This window comes from Canis lupus, chromosome 28, assembly GCF_011100685.1.
Source record: "Canis lupus familiaris isolate Mischka breed German Shepherd chromosome 28, alternate assembly UU_Cfam_GSD_1.0, whole genome shotgun sequence".
NCBI lineage: Eukaryota > Metazoa > Chordata > Mammalia > Carnivora > Canidae > Canis > Canis lupus.
Window position 1 is genome coordinate 5,764,957 of NC_049249.1, and position 19,831 is coordinate 5,784,787.

At 41.6% G+C, this 19,831-nt stretch overlaps 1 protein-coding gene across 2 annotated transcripts; it reads right to left on the bottom strand.

Moving 5' to 3' along the window:
* Positions 1–317: 317 nt before the first annotated feature.
* Positions 318–5,387, bottom strand: LOC106557927. Of its 2 annotated transcripts, none has more exons than XM_038577941.1 (3): positions 5,301–5,387; positions 4,332–4,603; positions 318–1,072 (listed from the first exon to the last, which is right to left on the bottom strand). In XM_038577941.1, exons 2-3 carry the CDS (start codon positions 4,541–4,543, stop codon positions 613–615), a joined length of 672 nt encoding a protein of 223 aa, XP_038433869.1. In that variant the 5' UTR covers positions 4,544–4,603; positions 5,301–5,387; the 3' UTR covers positions 318–612. The 2 variants fall into 2 exon arrangements, with proteins under 2 accessions (XP_038433869.1, XP_038433868.1); XM_038577940.1 differs by lacking the exon at positions 5,301–5,387 and adding an exon at positions 5,003–5,292.
* Between the last annotated feature and the right edge of the window lie 14,444 nt (positions 5,388–19,831).

Sequence of the window (19,831 nt, forward strand, 5' to 3'; positions counted from 1 at the left end):
GATTCTCAAGGCTGGGTACATGTCAGAATGTCCAGGAAGCATTTAAAAGATGCTAATACTCCAGCCTCACAAGGTAAATGAAATCTGAATCTTTGCTCTAAGTTCCAGGTGCATTTAAAAAAATTCTCCAGTTGATTCTAATTTCTACCCAGCATTGAGAATACCAACACAGGATATAGATTTAAGTGAATATGTATGTAAATAAATGAACATATATTCTTGAAGGTATAGGAGGCCATCAAGCTATCCTTATCTCAGTCTCTGAATTTTAAAGACTCCACCTTTATTAAAACTATGGAAAGAAAATACACACACACTTTATTCATTCAATATTTATTTGGGCCTATTATGTGTCAGGCATTTTTATAGAGCTGAGATATACCAAAGTTCACAGCAGACAAATTCCCCTGCCCTCAGGGAGTCTTTACAGTTTTACTGAAGTATTTAAAGGAAACTGCAGACAATAGAACATGCTGCTTCTGCCACAAAGCCAAGGAGGGTCAGGGAAGTATGTAAGTATGAAGAATGTGGGCTGAGGAAATAGGGAACCTGGCTTTTAATCCTGGCCTTGTCCTGTGTCTAGTTGAGCGAGTCCTCTCACCAATTAGGATCTCAAATCCTCCAGTTACCAAAGGAGAGCTTTGAGCAAAATGATCTCTGGGGCCCTAAAATTTTATTGAGGTCTTCAAACCACTGAATCAAAAGGTAGAAATAAACATTTATGACTGCAGCATTATATGCAGATGGCACAGTTGATTCTCCAAAGACTCTAGAGGAGGAAATGGTCCATAAAGCCTTCACCAGCCCAGTCATTTTAAAGACACACTCCCATTTGATAAACATGAAAATCTTATATCTTCTGTTAATACGAAGACAAATGTCAGGATGAACTTGAGGCCAAAATGAAATCAAAGCAATAGTCATTTTGAATATGCTTTTCCAAACTCCCCAAGACCTTAGGGATCTTGATACGGCTTCTTCTCCCCTCCTTCCCATCTGAAGATCTCTGCCCAAATTCTCGCCTTTGCTGGAATCCACTGTAGAAAAAGGACTGCTAACTGGGCAGGAAGAGCTGTCAAAGACATTACATTAAAAGTCTTATTCCTCCAAACAGTGGGTTCTTTTTCAGGTCCCTGCATTAATTTCCATAGTCTTAGTAAGGCAGAGCCTTTAACAACATTCTGACCCAGTGATAAGGATGAGGGGACCATCTCTTACTAGGGGATGAATGGGTGTGTGAGAGAATCAGCTCCTGTTAATGCATAATGATTCTTCTTCCTGCCCCTGAAGTTTCTGAAAAGCTAACCTTTCTTCATACAACAAAATCTCACTGAATGGACAGTGGGATGGTGGAGAGTTTGCATTGAAGCCGGTTGGCGGGGGGGGGGGGGGGGGGGGGGGGGGGGGCGCGGGAGGGCAACTGTCATAGTAACACTGAAAAGATTTTGATGCAACTTTGGAATTACTTCACATCCAATTACATACGACAACTACTTGGGGTGAGAGATAAGTGCTTCCATGACCACAACATAGAAGGAAAATCCATTTAACCTTTTCAGCCAATTTATTAAAGCAGGGAAGAATTATTTTTTAAATGCAATTTCTGACTTCAGGTAAGGAGTATTGGAAAAAATGTCTTGGTATATTTTGGAGTTTCCTAATAAAAAAGAAAGTGCTGCAAGACATCTTAAGTATGGGTTCTTTGGGAAGCAGAGAAATTTAGTAAGAACCAATAAAAGCACTGAGTGGACACTGAGTCCATTGTCTGGCCATTAGGAAGGGCCAGGCTGAGGCAGGCAGGATCTTTTTACTTTAAAGACTAAAACTTCCCTTTGTAAACACCCTGATACTTAAAATCTCACTGCAACGTAGTTTCTTATGGCTCACCTAAATTTTGGCAATTTAATCTCTTTATCTCATTCTAACTTTAGAAAAGACCTTCACCAGCAAAAACATCCATTGAGCTCATTTTACCATGAGTCTTACTAGATCAAGGGAGACAGGACTAAAAGATGAAGTTTCTGCCCCTGAAATCCTACTGGAACTATCCCCCTTCTACTGGCTCAAAAACTTTCTTATAACTAGATATTTTCAAGTTTTTTGAATACTGAATTTTGGAATGTAGAAAAGCCTTCAATATTGTCTAGTCCAGTCCCCTAATTAAACACTTGAAGAGGTTTAAGTGGCTCGTCCCAAATCACATGCAGTGTTAGGATACAAATCCAGGTCTCCCTACTTCCAGACCCATGCTCCATCCCCAGGTTGAAAGTATTTTTGTTCACACAGATATGCTAGCTGATATCTGGGGCTCCATTCCCTTCAAAGTAAATGCCCACACATGTAATGTTTCATGTTTTCTGTCTTCTCTTCTAGAAAGGCTTATGGCTCTGTCACTTTAAAAAATATATTTAGGCTCTCATTCCTTAGAGAAATTGCTGATTCCACATTTGGGACAAGGAAGGTACAAGATGAGCTTAGAATATTCTGTGCCAGAAAGCAAGCAGGTACTCATGACTAATGTGGGATTTGCCAAAGGAGCAGCTGGAAGGAGCTCCTGCTATCCGAATCTGGGATATGTTGAGCGTCAAAAAGAATAATGATGATAACTTATGAACAATCTCGGGGTCCATAGTAATAATAAATAATATAAATATGGGCTGCCTGGATGGCTCAGTTGGTTGGGCTTCTAACTCTTGGTTTCTGCTCAGGTCATGATGCCATGGGTGGTGGGATCTGGCTCCAAGCTTAGCAAGGAGTCTGCCTGAAGATTCTCTCCCCCTTCCTCTCCCCAACTCACACTCATGCACTTTTGCTTTCTCTCTCTAAAGTAAATAAATCAATCTTTTTTAAGAACATGTAAAGTTCATAAGAAAATTAATGATATAAATATATAAACAAGTAAATAGAAAAAGGAAGGGGAAAAGGGGAAGCTCTTTTTTATAGAAAAATGCCAGGAGAGCAGGGTAAAATTATATTAATTAATGTGGAGAGCAGGGTAAAATTATAAAGTTCACCCCAATAAAATAATTGATTCAAGCAAAAATCATCAATGAATGCTAAAACTATTTTCTGAAAGGTCACTGGGTATCAGAATATTCTCATAGTACTAAAGGATCACACAAAGATTGTTTATTAAATTAAAAGAGGCAAAAAAAATAAAATGAAATAAATTAAAAGAGGCAAAAAAACACTTTTAAAATGGAGAGACCCAGCGGGCACCACTTTCACGAGTGACCAAACTTACTATCAAAAGAAGTGCTAGGACTCAGGTATCAGTAATTTCTAAAACTTTCCAGTTGATTCTATTTTCTGTCTAGAGTTGAGAATACCATCCTTCGGTTGAGATTTACCTGAATGTGTACGTAAGTATACATATGTGTGTATTTTTGAAGTCGTAGTGAAATATTAAGCTATCCTTGTCACAGTCTCAGAACTGTGACTGTTAAACTATGGGAAAAAAAATACCTCTTCTTTGCAATTTATTTATTCAATGTTTATTTAGCCTATTCCTGTGGGACAACCTGACATTATGTATTTCCTAAAGTGTTGCAATAAGAAGTGCACACCATCACTTTTGTAATATTTGGACCAAAAATGATTAACCTGAATCCAATCATGAGGCAACTTTCAGACAAATCCAGAATGTTGGACTTTCTGGGGCGACGGGGTTGGGGGCGGGGGGAGGGGGGGAAGGGGGGGGAGGGAGACAACCAGTTGGACTCCTCAAATAGGTTAATGACTTGAAAAGCCAAACAAAAAAAAGAATTGGCTTTTCTAGATTAAAGGAAACGTAAAGAGACATAACAATCAAAGAAAATGCACGAACTTTGGTTGGATCCTGTAATTTAAAAAAACAAAAGCCATAAAATACATCTTGGGGACAAGTGAAGAAATTTGAGTGTGACTTGTATTTTAAACACTATTCATGATAGTTTTCTTATGAGTAGTGATGGTTTTGAGGTAACGTCGCAGAATGTCCTATACATTCTGAATTATTTAGGGGATGAGGTGTCATGATACCTGGTTTCAACCGGTTCAACAAAAAGCCTCCACGTGTGTGTACATGTGTATAGAGAGAAAAAAAGGACCCAACCGTAAAATATTAACAGTTGAATCCAGGTGAAGAGTAGAGGGGCTCTCACTCACGGCTGTTCTTTCCATTTTTCTGTACCCTTTCAAACGTTAAAATGACTGTAACTTTTTAGTGAAATAGGATCGCGGGAACCCAGCGCCAGGAAGGAGGGGGTGTTGGGCCGCGGGTCCAGGTCGCGGGGAGCCGGCGGGGACGCGGGCCCACTAGGGGGGCGGGGGCGGGAGTGGCAAGGACGTACTTCTGGTGACAGGACAATAGTGTGGCATCCGTCGGCACACGGGGATCCAGGCCAACAGCTTCGTTGAACCCCGGGGTCACAGGGCCCAGAGCCCCGGCCAGCCGTGAAACCCAAAGTCTTACAAGAGGCAGCAGCTGGCTTCGGTCCCCGCTGTCCCTCCTGTCCTGCCGCCGAAACAGTGTGCTGCTTTCAAAAGATGGGCTTTCTAACATTTGACCAGCTGGTGACTTCTTACGTCATTTCCAGATCCTGCGTTCACTGTGTCCTAATGGCTAAAATGCGAAGAAAGCATAAGCGGCCCCCAAAGTTAATGGAGAAGGGGAGTCCCTGGCGGTGCTGGGGGACTGGGTGTGCGGCAGGCGGAGCGAGGGGCTCAGCCCAAGGGTGGCCACTTAAAGTTTCCTTCTTTCCTTCCTTCCTCCCCCCATTCCTTCCCTCCGTCCGTCCTTCCTCTTTTCTCTCCCCGTCCCTGCCTGAAAAACCACAAGGACTGAAACTAAGGGCCATGAAGGTGGGCTGACCCCAGCCGCCCGGTAAGCGGGGCCATCCCCCTCCTAACAAGTGGCTATTTCAGAAAGAGGTTCAGAGCCTTTTAACTAGAAACACCCCCCACCCTCACCCCCAGGCCGTCCTCTCTTGCCTGCGTAGACCTGCCTAGGAGGTGATCTTACCTCTCCCGCTTAGGAGCCTGGCAGGGTTTTCTGAACTAAATTCACAGAAGAAAGGGAAGAGCCTGTTTGGAAAAACAGACTCTTCTGCTGCCAACACAAGCAGATCTTTTAGGGTGGAGGGAAACTGTAACCCCTCCAAGATCTTTGCTCTCCTTGCAGCGCAGGCTCTCAGGTTTCACAAAGGAATTTATAGAGCAGACTGACGCCTCTGGGGCTGGAATCAGCTCAGGACTAAGTGGAGAGCCATGAAGACCGACAGGCACCCTTCTCTGCTTTGTGCAGGCTGGGGATTGTTTACCAGGGCATGAAAACGTCCTCTCACTGAAAAGGAATGTTTGGCAAGGAAATGACCTCTGGAGGCACAACGCGATTGCTCCCTGGGGACTCAGTTTGGGTTAGTAACAGATCAGAACCACCAACCTAGACAAAGCCATCGTGGGTGGGGCAGGGGAGGGGACTGAGGTTTACTGAAGCTTTGTGATGTTTCAAGTGACTCCTGCCTTCAAAGGACAGCTGTCTTCTTTTCTAGGCAAGTTATGTACGATACAGCAAATGAAGTTAAAGGGAAAGAAGATGAGAGGTTGAAAATCATACGTAGAGAGGGGCACCTGGGTAGCTCAGGGGTTGAGCCTCTGCCTTTGGCTCAGCTTGTAATCATGGGGTCCTGGGATCAAGTCCCGCATCAGGCTGCCCCCAGGGAGCCAGCCTTCTCCCTCTGCCTCTGTCTTTGCTCTGCTCTCTCTCTCTTGTGAATTTTTTTTAAAAAATCATATATAGAGAAATAAAAAGAATCTTTGGTTTATTGGTGTATGTGTTCTCTACTTAGCTCAGAGTTTGACCTACGTCTTTTCAAACCCATGTTTAGGAGGTACTAAATGGTGTGGGGTGCATTGCTCTGGTGGCTGACATCTACACTTAGATGAAGAAGACAGAGATGATGTCCTTCCTTATTTGGTGGCTCCAGAAGCCACATTCCCTCCTCATCTCTTTCCACGAGGACCAGGCTCTGGTCAGCAGAAACTCCAGCCATTCAGCAGCCCCTACCCTGGCACTGCTTTATCTCAGAGTCTTCACTGTGGAATTCTGAGGCCCACCCCAATGCCCCGGATGTGCTTCAACCCATGGCCTGCCACTTGGCTCCTCTTGTGACGACAGGCTGATAACATAGCTCACATGCCTTCCCCTTTTCCTGCATACCAACCAGGCCCCAGCTCTGAAAAGGAAATGCACGACAAACCAAGAGAAATGGAGTTTTATTTTTATAGAAACATTGTTAAGACTGCAGTAAGCCTAGAATCATGGAAAGTGCTTCCCCATGTCGCTCCAGCAAATCTCCTCAATGACCATAAGATTTTTACAGATGGGGAAATTAGTGAGTGCCGAGGTTAATGAAATATCCAGTCACATAGCAAGTCTGTGTGTGTGTGTTGGGGGAGAGGGTGTGAGGGTAAGCATGCAAATTCAAAACCCAGGCTGACTCCAAGTCCAGAGCACCTTCATTGTAGTTAAAGCCCATCAGAACTAAGCATGCCCCTGATGGCAGTCACTTTCCACAAGATCTTGCCCAGTTTGGATATCATTAACTTCAAGACAAGTACTCCTTCAAGGCATGGCATCAAAGGGTACATTTCCATTATTCATCAACATCACTGTGGTTGCAACCACAACTCAAATGCAAGTGACAAAGTCTGAGAACAAGAAAGCAGAGAAAATATTTGCTAAACACATCAGTAAATGAATAGGTATAAATATGAAATAAAGTGGCAGGATATATGTCCAAATCGATATATATGAATGAGTTCAACGCCTCTTTTAAAAAACAAATACTCTGGGGATCCCTGGGTGGCTCAGCAGTTTAGCACCTGCCTTTGGCCCAGGTTGTGATCCTGGAGACCGGGGATCGAGTCTCCTCCTGCATGGAGCCTGCTTCTCCCTCTGCCTGTGTCTCTGCCTCTCTCTCTCTCTCTCTCTCTCTCTTTCTGTGTCTCTCATGAATAAATAAATAAAATCTTAAAAAAAAAAAAGGATGGACAAAGAGATCCCATGTAAATGCTACCAAGATATGCAGAAGGGGCAATATTAATTAGTATCAGACAAAATAAATTTGAAGCAGAAAGCACCAGATGGGAGAAAGAGAGATGGACAACATCCAATAGGAAGTTCTACCCGCAGCCCCGGTGGCCCAGCGGGTTAGCGCCTTCTTCAGCCCAGGGCGTGATCCTGGAGTCCCGGGATCAAGTCCCACGTCGGGCTCCCTGCATGGAGCCTCCTTCTCCCTCTGCCTGAGTCTCTGCCTCTCATTCTCTCTCTCTCTCTCTCATAAATAAATAAAATCTTTTAAAAAAAAGTTCTACCAATAATTAATGTTCATGTAATCAACAACATAGCATTGAAAACATCGAAAGACCAAATCTGTGTCCTCAGGCATGCTAAAACAGGTACCCATAATAAAAAGAACTGCTTGGGCCCAATAGAAACTTGCAGTCTCTTCCGGTGGGTAATTTGTCTGCAGTGTCTTTAAGGCTTTAAGCTTTAAACTTAAGCTCAGACTTCGAGATCTTGGAAAGATTCAAAGTATTTCAGGGAGAGCTTATTTATACTGTATGAGTATTTTACATCAGGGAAGCATTATGACAAATAGACCGTGAAAATCTCACCACATCCTAAGGAAAAACAAAAAGCCACAGAAGATTCTTGGAGTGTCTCTTCAGGAAATCCTCAAGCACTCAAGGCTCATGCCAGTTAGGGTAATGTGTTCAAAAATTTCCCCTAACAAACTCATTCCAGCATCAGAAAATGACAAATCAATCAAACTTTAGGGGATTGATAGCTTTACTCTTCCAGGCCCATAGGCATGAATCCAGGAAAGGAGTTTATGCCAGAATATTGAACCGTTTCCTGCCAAAAATGGAAAGCAAGATGGAAAGAAAACCAGTTACTTCAATTCATAGCTACCACATTTTGGGCAAGAGAGTGAGTATTAGCTTAGAGCTTCTCATAGGTGATATGAAATTCCTAGCAGAAGTGTGGAACTGGGGCACTGAATGGCTCAGTTGGTAAGTGCCTTGGGCTCAGGTCATGATCCTAGAGTCCTGGGATCCAGCCTCACATTGCGCTCCCTGCTCAGCCGGGAGTCTGCCTCTGCCTCTCCCTCTGCCCCTCCCCCTGCTTGTACTCCATCTCTTGCTCTCTCTCAAAATAAATAAAATCTTTTTTTTTTTTTAAGTGTAGAACTAAAGCAGTCAATTCTTAAATAAATCTCATCTTCTCCAGCAGGGTGCAGGTCAGTGGAGGAAAGGGACCAAAGCTAATGAGGAAAAAGGATGTCCATGGACAACCTGGGGCATGTGGGATTCTAAATGATATCTTGTGAATGGACAAAATTTGGGTTGATATTGAAGGAAAACCTAAGAACTAGTACATGCCAATCTAAAGTTTATTTATTCCAGTAAGTGTAAATTAGACAATGAACTGATTGGACATGCTGATAGTTTTCCAAGAGAAGAGGACTTCTTCTTCCTGATCCTGTGTCAGTTACCTAGGTGAGATCCTTACCTGAAGGGGATTTGAGGTCGTTGAGGCCAATAGTACTTTACATTCTATCTCCAAACTCTGTGGGAACATGGACTAGAAACCCCACTAGGTCATTGGCCAGCAAGGTTGGCTGGTGAAAGTGTTAGCCACCTACATGCACTTACAGGTACATATATGTAAGCCATGTATATTTCTATGTATATATATATATATAACTGCAGAGAGAGAGAGATTAACTTGGATCTCTTTTTACCTTTTCTTCATTCCCTGTATTCTCTTTTCCCTTTCTCTTCTCCAGTCTAATGCTTTGCTTCATTCCCTGTGTTTCTGCCAATAGGTAGGTCTTGTGTCTGCGTGTCTCTCTGTGGGGCTCAGTGTATTTCTCTCCAGCATTGGCTGCCTGCCCCTCTCTCTTCCTCTCTCTATTCCCCTCCCTTCTTTGCTCCTGCCTGTTGCTCTGGCTGTGGCTGCTGCCCCTGCTGCTCTGATGCATTTTCTATTGATGGACTGAGCATTAAGGATGCCCAAATATGGTAACGGTTTCAGGCAGGGTTGAGGTCATGGTAGCTGGGCAATGCTCACACCCTGCACAGTGCTCAGGAAACTCAGGACTATCACAAACACTGGCCCACCTTATATCCAGCCTCCAGAGATCAGAGGAAACAGAGTGATGTAGCCAGACTCTGCTTTATAAAGGGCAGCAGAGGCTTTCTGTTGGCAGCTGCCACTTGTTACAATTCAGTCAATTTTCCATCCCAAAGCAATTTGTATTCATGCCTCTGTTATAATCACTTTGCTGTGCCCTTACTGGAGGGGAAACCGTTTTCTCTAGAATCATTTAGATAATTGGAGTAAATCCACTGGATAAGGAATGCTCAGATACAACAATGAAACTATTGAAAGATTTTTTTTTAATTCACCCTCCTTTTAAAAGAATGTTCAAAGAAATTGCCACATCAGAGTTCTGAAATGTCAAGAATTCCTCTCATTTCTTTCTGTGGTTAATGCCAGGAACATCCTAGAACACTGCAATTGCTCATTCCTGAGAATGAAGAATAGAGGATGATTTTGTTTGCAGGAGATTTAACCCACCTGAGAAGTATTTTTCCAAGGTGCTCCTTGAGCTGAAAGCTGGCTGAAAAACGTTTGAACCAATCTATGGGAATATATATATATATATATATATATATATATATATATATATATATAATGAAAAGGCTTTGCTTAATCAAGTATTCTTCCACGGTGTTTTAGGGATTTTATTTTTACTGAATCCTTCTAGAACCTGCAGGAAATCTTCAAAATGGACAGCACCAATTTCAGCTGCAGAAAACAGCTGCAGTGAAGGTCAGAGGAGACAATTGTGAAGAATGTAAAGGGTATAGCTCTGTTATTCCATATTTCCCTTTTGAGATTTTTTTAAAGGGGAGTCCAAGTCAGAAAGGCTGGGAAGCCTATCCCTTAAATTCATGGCTCATGAAATTGATTAGAAAAGGTTTTTAAAGATTTGTGGAAGAACTACGTAGGGTGTGAAATTTTTCACCTAGGACAAATTCTGAACTGTAATGTAACTCTCCCTCAACCCAACTTCTTTATTACCATTTATTGAGCATTCACCATATGCTATCCCCTGGGATAATTAATTCATATAAATTAATCCATATAAATCTCAGTCATTTTTTCAATACAGATATGATTATTTTCCCTGTTTTACAGATGACCAAACTTAGTCTGATGGGTTAAAGCAATTTGTTTACACAGCTAAGAAGGAAGAGATCTGAGATTCAAACCCACAACTGCTGACCTTACAGTCTATGTTTTCAAATACCTGTCTCATAGCCAACTCACCACCTAAGAGTCCAGATACAGCAAGAAAATTGGCTCTGAGCACCAGTGGCAACAAATGTCCCAGATGGGGAGCCTGCTAATCCTCCCCTGGACCTAGTTAATAAATCTCAGAATGTTATGGAGGTTATCATAGGAAGAAGTACTCAGTTTCACCAAGCCCCATGCCATTTGCAAAGCCTGGTACCTATTAGACGATCTTTTCTAGAACTCTGTGACTTAGAGATTGTTGTTCCCATTTTAACAGAAAAAGAGACTAAGACCCAAGAAGGTTAAGTACTTGCTCAAGGTCACATATTTGGTAATTTCAGAGCCAAGCCTTGGGCCAAATCCACCTGACTCTTTGTCCAGTGTCCTTTGAGCTGCTTCTCCCAGGCCAACTCCAGTCAATAGTCTCAGGATTGATCAAGACTCGGTAAGAAAAAGTGTCGTGATTGATTAGCCATGTCTGCATGGAGGCTAGAATAAGAAGTGGCAACACACTAGCCACAATTATGTCAGCTCTGATTTATTTTGTGCAATCTCAAATTTTCCAGAAGAAAGAGTGAAGGCTGATCTCAGAAATTCTGAGAATACTCAGAATTTGAACTGAATAGATTCCAACTGAACTGAAACAGAATTGAATGAATTGAAGTGAAAAACTAATGTGCCTCAATCAAAATAAGTAATGTTAGACCTGGTAATCAATATATTACACTGTGATATATTTAAATAAAACACAAACTAGCTAGAGTTTGTGAGAAGAAAAATACAGAGCATTTCCCTGTCCCCCAATCCCAATATCTAAAAGTCACCAATAAATTAATAATACTAAATATTATTAATTAATGTATACCTATAAGAAGATGTTGAGTGGTACTTTTCTTCTTGTGCTAGATTTGGTGTATAAGGCCTATGGTTGAGAAACAAGGAGTGCATCTGCCCAGTAAGATTTAGAACCAAAAATGTTACCACAGGGAAGAAATGGTAGACCTAGCCCTGTAGAAGCCCCATTACCTCTCCTCCCACTCTACCTTCTCAGTCTGTACGAATGACTGTCAGCTCTATTGGACCACATGCCTCCTTTAATTACAAATATTATGTAATGCCAATTTGCCATCACGAAATGTAATTGACAGATAATGTGATTTGTATTCCTCTCCAAAAACCAATATAATGTTCTGACTTGATAGAAGTAATGTAAATAAAAAGGAGATAATTTATAATTAAAGTAATATCTGCTTTAGCAATTATTTCCTGGGGCACAATGACACTAGAAGACATAATGAAGTGGTCGGTCACTTGGCCTGCTTATAATTAATAAGTTTGGATTTTTTTAAAAAAAGGAAGCCAATATAAAGTTGAATATTGTTAATACCTTGTCTTTACATTTAATATATTGAAATAAGGCCTACATAAGTACATTTCTTTTTACATATAGATTTATTGTCAAAGGAACAGATAAAATGTAGATCAGTAGATTGGCAACTAAAGCAGTACCACTGGCCTTGCCATCAGTGATGTGATTGTCCAAAATTGTCAGCAGTTCTTGATAAAATTTTTTTAAAAACTGTATAATCTTCCCTTGATTCACATGGTATTATATTTCTGGAGAACTCATGGTCTATTAAAGCTATATAAAAATACTTTGTATTTTTTATGTAAAAGGGAGTGAGGTTCTAGGCTCAATTAGAAAATGCATTGCAGGGCACTGGAGAGACTGCCAAATATGAGACCATTCTTGATGTGGAATTGTCCCACGCATTCCTTGCAGTCTGGAATCCCTGGCCTTGCCCAGTGAGTGTCAGTGCAGTCTCCCATTCACTGTGTCAACCAATAATAGCTTCACATATTTCCAAAGTTCTCCTAGGAGATGGTGTTACTCTTGTTGCAGACATTGTTCTCTATAGAGAATACTAAGAAAAAAATGAAAGTCTAAGAGAGTGTCATCAGACATGGCTACTATTGCATTTCCCTGGATGAGGTTGAGGGAGCAGCTTCCCCTTGCAAGCCAAGTAAGGGGAGGTGTGGATCAAGAGAATTGGATATAGAGATTGAGGCTTCCACCATGAAAAAGAGACTGGCATCTCCTTCCCCTGGTTGGGTATTCACAGCAGATTAGCTCTTTCTCATATGTGTTAAGGAGGATTGGAGAGATGTGGAGAGTACAGGGATACTGTCCACTGCTTGAAATAGCTGCATGCTCTCATGCCACTGAGTCTGGCGATGAGCTTGAGCTTTCCATGGGAAAGTTGGACACAGTGGATTGCAGGATTTGGGCCTGAGCCATCTTGTTGCTATCCCACTGAAGAGGATTGTCTACTGTGCAGCTATCCAACAACAAGTGGAGTTTCAGAAGCCACCCGTGGCAGGAACTGAAGTGGAAGGAAATCCCAGGAGTAGAAGTGGAGCTGAAGCCACATCTTCCAGTCAGGGATTTATACAATAGGTAGAGAGAGGGGGAAGCCTTCAGAAGCCTCAAAGAACCTCTGCATGAACATCTGTCACACTGGAGGTGTGATCACAGACTGGCATGAGCTGGATAACTAGCAATACAGCATGAGAAGATCTCAACCAGTTAAGTAAAAACGAGTTTGCTCTTTCTCCTTCCCTCTTCCTTCCCCTTTCCCGCTTGTGATGGCTAACTTTATACATCAACTGTTAATAGACAGGGTGCCCAGATATTTTCTGAAGCATTATTCTGGGTATATGTGTGTGGGTGTTTCTGGATGAAGTTATCATTTGAGTCAGTGGATTGAGTAGAGCATATTGCCCACCCCAGGGTGGGTGGCCCTCATTCAGTTCATTTGTTGATGATCTGAATGGAATAGAAGGCTGAGTAAGTGAGAAATTGAACTCCCTCTCATCATCTCTGAGATAGAGTATTGGTCTCTTGCTTTCAGACTCAGACTCAGACTGGAACTACCACCATTGACTTTCCTGGTTGTCAGGCCTTTGGACTTGGACTGGAACCTGAACTGAGAATATCAGCTCTCTTTGGTTTTCAGCTTCCAACTACAGATCTTGGGACTTCTCAGGGTCTGTAATCACATAAGCCAATTCCTATAATAAATCTCTACCATTTATCTGTCTCTATGACCATATCTATGTGTTGGATATAATATCTTATTGGTTCTGTTTCTCTGGAGAACCCTGGCTAATATGCCACCCCAACCCAGTGCAGGAGCCAGGGCCCTGAGGAGTGGAGAAGAAAGATATAGAACTTCGAACTGTATAGAAGATTGAAGTTCATACTGTACTAGACTAGATTTTAACAATGGAAAGTAAAGAGAAGGGTATGTGAAAGCTTACAGAATGATTTGATAGAAGATAATTGGGACTTGGGAGTAACTATTGAAATAAATCAAAATGTTTCATGTTTGTACTCCAACTCCTCAGTAACCTAGTGACATACCTCACTTTGTCCCACCAAAGACTTGGAATAATTTATAGGAAACCATTAAACACAATGGGAAATGAAAACTAGGATAAAAAAAATATAACTGAATAGAATGATAGTCAAGAAAAGGAAACAGTAGGTCAAAGATTCATAGGGCTTCCAGTTCTGACTGTCATTAAAGTTGAGCCATCAATTTGGTTCTGATCTTCCAACAGCTAAAGCAAAAGGGGGAACGTGATCCATCAAATGAAAACAGGCATAAAATATGCTAACAATTTCTAGAATAAAAATATATTGGGAGGCACATGGCATGATCAAGGAATGAACACCAATGGCTATCACTGTCCAGTGTTCTGTCCTCCATTGCCTCGATGGCTTAGATATGCCTTCCAATTAATGTGATGCTTTACATTAATAATATTGATGATTAAAATTGAGAACTGCTGTGTATTAGTGTCCTAGCACTTCTAGTTATCATCTCCATTTTATAGATGGGGACCCTGAGGCATACAGAGATTAAGTAACTGAACAGTTGACCCAGCTAGCAAGTGGCAGAGCCAGAGTGTGAAGTCGAGTCTGCTAGTTTCTAGGCCCACACTCTTCACTAAACCCAACTCATCGTGCTGCTATGAGAATGAGAAAATGCTGAATGCTAACACTGTCTTAGCCAGAGTCTCAAGGAAAGGAGAGCTCTGGTTAACTGAGGCATAAACACACTGATGGCATCTCATAGTTTTGGAAAGGCAACAATGGTTAACAGGATTTGAAAACCCCACCTAACCCCACCTAAAATGTACACTCAACTTTAGTTGGCCCTTATAGCACAAAATGAAAACTCACACCATTCCCACCGTATTTAGAGCAGGAATTTGAAAAATGTATGGGTATTTTTTTGAAGAAAGTACAATGTTGGTTTAAAAAAACAGTGATTCATAGAAACTTTTATAATGAAACTTAAGTTTCACCTTTAAGACAAGATCTGATCTCCTCAATCATGTGAACAAATTGGCTTTGGGTTCTGATGCCTTTGTTTAGTATGAGGGAGGGAGCTAAAGTGTAGTAGAAAGTGGATTGAATTTGGATCTGGAGAGCAGGGTTCAGGTTCTGTCCATCTAAATTAGTTATCTTGAATGATCTTGAACTTCGATTCTGTTATCTATGAAACTGACATAACAGATTCTGCCATTTAGGACAAAGATGAAAATATATATGTGTAAAAAAAAAAAAAACCCAACCTTTAAAAACCCTAATTTGAAATTACACAGTATGATATCTCTACATTGAAGTCAAAAGAAGGAGGGATGTAGCTGGCTGGCTGAAAGAGCATTTGGTTAAGAATAAAGAGCTCATAGTATTCACATAGTGGGTATCAGTAGTGACCTAGCACTCTAACTTTCTGAGTTTAGATAAATCATATATTTTTTAAAAACTTAATTTTTCTCAAAAAGACCTTATTTTTCTCAACTACTAAATGAAATTAGTCAAATGACCCTTCTGATCCTTAAATATTTTGATTGTTGATTATTGGTTTGCTTCAATTTATGTTTCCATATTTGTGTAGGAATATAAATTAGGATCAGGAATATTATTGCCTAGATTTCTATTTTGAAAAAGTGTGAAATGTGAAGACTTCCAAAACTTGGTATTTGTAACTAACACATGTAAAATCACTCACAGTGACTTTTGGAATATATTTATCTGTCAGCAGATTTGGATAGAGGCATCCGAGTGCTGAACTTCAGAACTTCAATGTGTTATAACCTCTCACTGATTTCCAGTTGCAGTTTTAGCTCTTGGAAAATTGCCTGTTACTTATGGTTTCCATACTTGTTTTCCAGGGCTGCCATCGGTCCACAGACAGTGTAGTTTAAGTAACAGAGTTGGCTCCTTCTGAGGATATGAGGAAGAATCTGTTTCATGCCTCTCTCCTAGCTTCTGGTCATTTGCTGGCTGTCATAGATTGAACTATGTTCCCTCAAAGTTCACATGTTGAGATTTTAATACTCAGTTCTTAGACTGTGACCTTATTTAGAGATAGGGTCTTTAATCAAAATAAAGGAGGTCAGTAGGGTGCATCTGAATCCAATATGACTGGCATCTTTATAAGAAGGGGGAGTTTTGACACAGCCTCATATGGACAGAAGGCAAGGACATAGGGGGATGATGTCTGTCTACAAGCCAGGGAGAGAGGCCTGGAACAGATCTTTCCCTCACAGCCCTCAGGAAGAACCAAACTTGCCAACACACTAATCTAGAACTTCCAGCCTCCAGGACTGTGAGACAATACATTTCTTTTGTTTAAGCCACCCAGTGTGTGGTACTTTGTTATGATAGCCCTAAAATACTAATAAACTCACAATTCTGCCTTTCTTTGGCTTATAGGTACAGCATCCCGATCTCTGTTTTCATGTTTACATGGCATACTTCATGTGTGTGTGTGTGTGTGTGTGTGTCTGTCTGTCTGTCCCCAAATTTCTCTTTTTAAAAAAATATATTTATTTATTCATGAGAGACACAGAGAGAGAGAGACAGACACACACATAGGCAGAGGGAGAAGCAGGCTCTTTGAGGGGAGCCTGATGCAGGACTCGATCCCAGGACTCCGGGATCATGCCCTGAGCCAAAGGCAGACGCTCAACCACTGAGCCATCCAGGTGTCTCCCAAATTTCTCCTTTTGAAAAGGACAGCAGTTATATTGGATTAGGGCCCATCCCCTGCTCCATCGTGACCTCATCTTAACTAATTATATCTGCTACAACCCTATATCCCAGTAAGGTCACATTCTAAGGTACTGGGTTTAAGATTTCAACATGTAAATTTGTTGGGGGTTGAGGGAGACAATTCAACCAGCTACTGTTACTTATGGTGACAGATTGAAAAACATGACCACAGTAGTTTACAGCTCCTCCCATGAAAAGATGAAGGTTATTCTCTCGTTTCTGGAGTCCAGATAGTACTTGTGCCTTTCTCTGCCTAAGAGAATGTAACAGTAATGACCCTGTGTTAAGTGTGGACGGGCACTGAGGTGGGCACTTGATGGGATGAGCACTGGGTGTTATTCTATATGTTGGCAAATTGAACACCAATAAAAAATAAATTTATAAAAAATTAATTAATTAATTTTTAAAAAGTGTGGAGCTTAGGCCTCCAGCATCCTAACAGCCTCTGCTTTCTGCTGCTTAGACAGCTCCCCTGAGGCTCCCATGACCAGAAGCTGGATGAGCTTCCCATAGGTTAAGAAACCTTGTGGAGGAAAACCGAGGTGCCTTCAGCAACAACCAGGAACAACTGCCAGACATGGAGTGAGAACATCCCAGACCTTTTAAATAGGAATTGGCAAGCTGTAGCCCATGGGCTAAATGCAGTCCAGCTATATTTGTATAGCCTATGAGCTAAGAATGGTTTTAGTCATTTTAATGGTTGGAAGATATCAAAATAAGAGTACTATTTTATGGCATATGGAAATGATATGAATTCCAATTTTTAGAGTCCACAAATAAAGCTTTGTGGGGACATGGCAACACTTACTTGTTTTTATGTTGCCTATGGTTGCTTTGTGCTCTAATGAGAAGACTCAAGTATTTGTGACAGAAGCCATATGACCATTGGAGTCTAAAAGTATTTAATATCTGGCCCTTTACAGAAAAACTTTTCTGTGTATTAAGCACAGCTGAGTTTCCAGCCAAATACAGCTATGTGAGTGTGCCCAAAAGAAGCAAGCAGAAGATCTGTCCAGCCTAGCCATAGGATCAGAACGAATCCTTGTTTTAAACCACAAAGTTTGGGGCACCTGGGCAGCTCATTCGGTTAAGCATCTACTTTTGGCTCAGGTCATGATCCCAGGGTCCTGGGATCGAGCCCTCCATTGGATTCCCTGCTCAGGGGAAAGCCTGCTTCTCCCTCTCCCTCTGCTGCTCCCCCTGCTTGTGCTCTCTCTGTCTGTCAAATAAATAAAATCTTTAAAAAAGGAAAAACACACAAAGTTTGATGGTGCTAGTTATGCAGCCATAGATACCCCAAATCCTCATGTATCAGACTTCCAGTTAAATGGAAAACAATTTCAATATGAAGCCCAAAACAAAGCATGTCTGTCTTTGCAAAAACAACAACAACAAAACAATCTCATAATACATTGGAAACCTGAACCAAACTCCTCAAACCTTTTTCTTTTCTCATGCACAGTTGTAATTTTTCAGGTAATTATTTTTTTAACTAACAGAGCAGGGAGCAAATAATTAGTCGAATCAAAACTCTTCACAAAACTGTATTGAATGTCCTCAGTCTACATTGGATTTCACCCTAAACCAATTTTCTGAATTTCATGCTATCTGGCTAGTAGCCCATGGTTCTGACAAAAGTGCCTGAACACAGCAGACGGAAGCTCCCCACTGCCTTTGCGTACTCACCACTGCTGACAGAATTGGACTGCTGCAAGCCAAAGCCAGAAGAAACGCATTGTATCAGTTTGTTTTTCGAGTTCTGCCATGGTTAGCTGACTTCCTGTGCAGGAGACACAGACAGCCATAGCGTAACCACAGGTCTTGCAGCTTCCGGCCTCTAACCGTGAAAGCTGGGACCTGTGAGATCTGGGAAAGCCTGGGTCTGAACCTTCCCACTACAACTAGAGCTCCTGCCTTGACCACAGCAGCCGAATTCCCACAGGTTACCAGAGACACCACCGAATTAAGAGGTAAAAGATCTAAGTTCTCATGTTGTGCCATCTTCGGCACCTTCTCTGCAAATGAGGAGTATGATATTATCTAATATGCTGCCTGACAATAGTAGTACCAAGTACTACCTGACAATGACCCAACAGCATTCATATATCGAGTGTTAACAGTGTGCCAGGTATTGCTCGAGGGACAGAACAGCAGACAAAATCAAGTCGTTGCTCTCATGAAGATCCTCATAAAGGAGGTAAAACTCTGCAGTGAGAGGAGATGAACAATAGCATCTCAACAAGCAAATATGTAGGCTGTGTGGCAATAAGTGCCATGAAAGAACATAAAACAAGGAGTTGCTGTATTATGCAAGGTGATCAGGAGAGGCTTCACTGCTAAGGTGACAGCTACCCAGAAGTCTGAAGGAAGATGCAGCCAGAGGGGTAACTGTGGGATGCGTTTTCCCAGACAGAGGGAACAGCATATGAAAACTCCTGGAGGCAGAAATATGCTCAGCATGTTTAGGAATAGCTAAGAGGAGTGTGGCTGCAGGAGAGATAGTAAGGGCCAGATCACATAGGATTTTGGAGATTTGGGGGATTACGGGCAGTACTTTGGATTGTTATGAATGAGATGAGAAACCACCTCAGGAGAGAGAGAATCTTAAGCAGGCTTGACACCCAGTGCAGATTTCGACAGCAGCTCAATACCACACCCCCGAGATCATGATTTGAGCTGAAATCAGGAGTCGGATGCTTAACCACCATCCAGGCACCCTGATGTAAGTTTTAAAGCGATCTTCTGGCCACTATGGCAAGGAAAGATCACAAAGAGACAAAGGTGGAAGCAGGAAGACTAGTTAGAAGGCTCTTGCAATAACACAGGGACAATTGACTGTGGCTTGGTAGTAGAGGTGATAAAAGGTGATCAGAAAATGGATTTGTATGAAGGTAGAACCAACCAGGATTTTCTGCTGAAGTGATTGAGTGTGAGAGATAGTCTCCTATTAGGATAGTCTCCTAATTCTGCAGTGTTTTTCCTGAAATGATGCCATAGCTGAGTCTTTAATTGACTATTCCATCATAATATCATGCTGGTGCCTTCCAAGTGATTTGATATATAGTAGGAAAGATGAGTTCCATAGCTATGTGCCAAATGTCATCTCCTCTTTACTGTAATATAGATCTATTGATCTGACACAAAGTTATGTAGGAATCTCATATCAGTAAACCAGACATTTTATATGACCTTGGTTGGAGGTGGTGCAGGAAGAGGCACTGCAGGCACAGAAGGAAAACCTATACCCAGAAGGAGTTCAGTTCTGGTAAGGGTGAATCATTATTCTATCTGGGGTAGAAAAAGACCAACCTAACCCCTTTAAGCAATCTAGTGATCAATAATCAATGTCC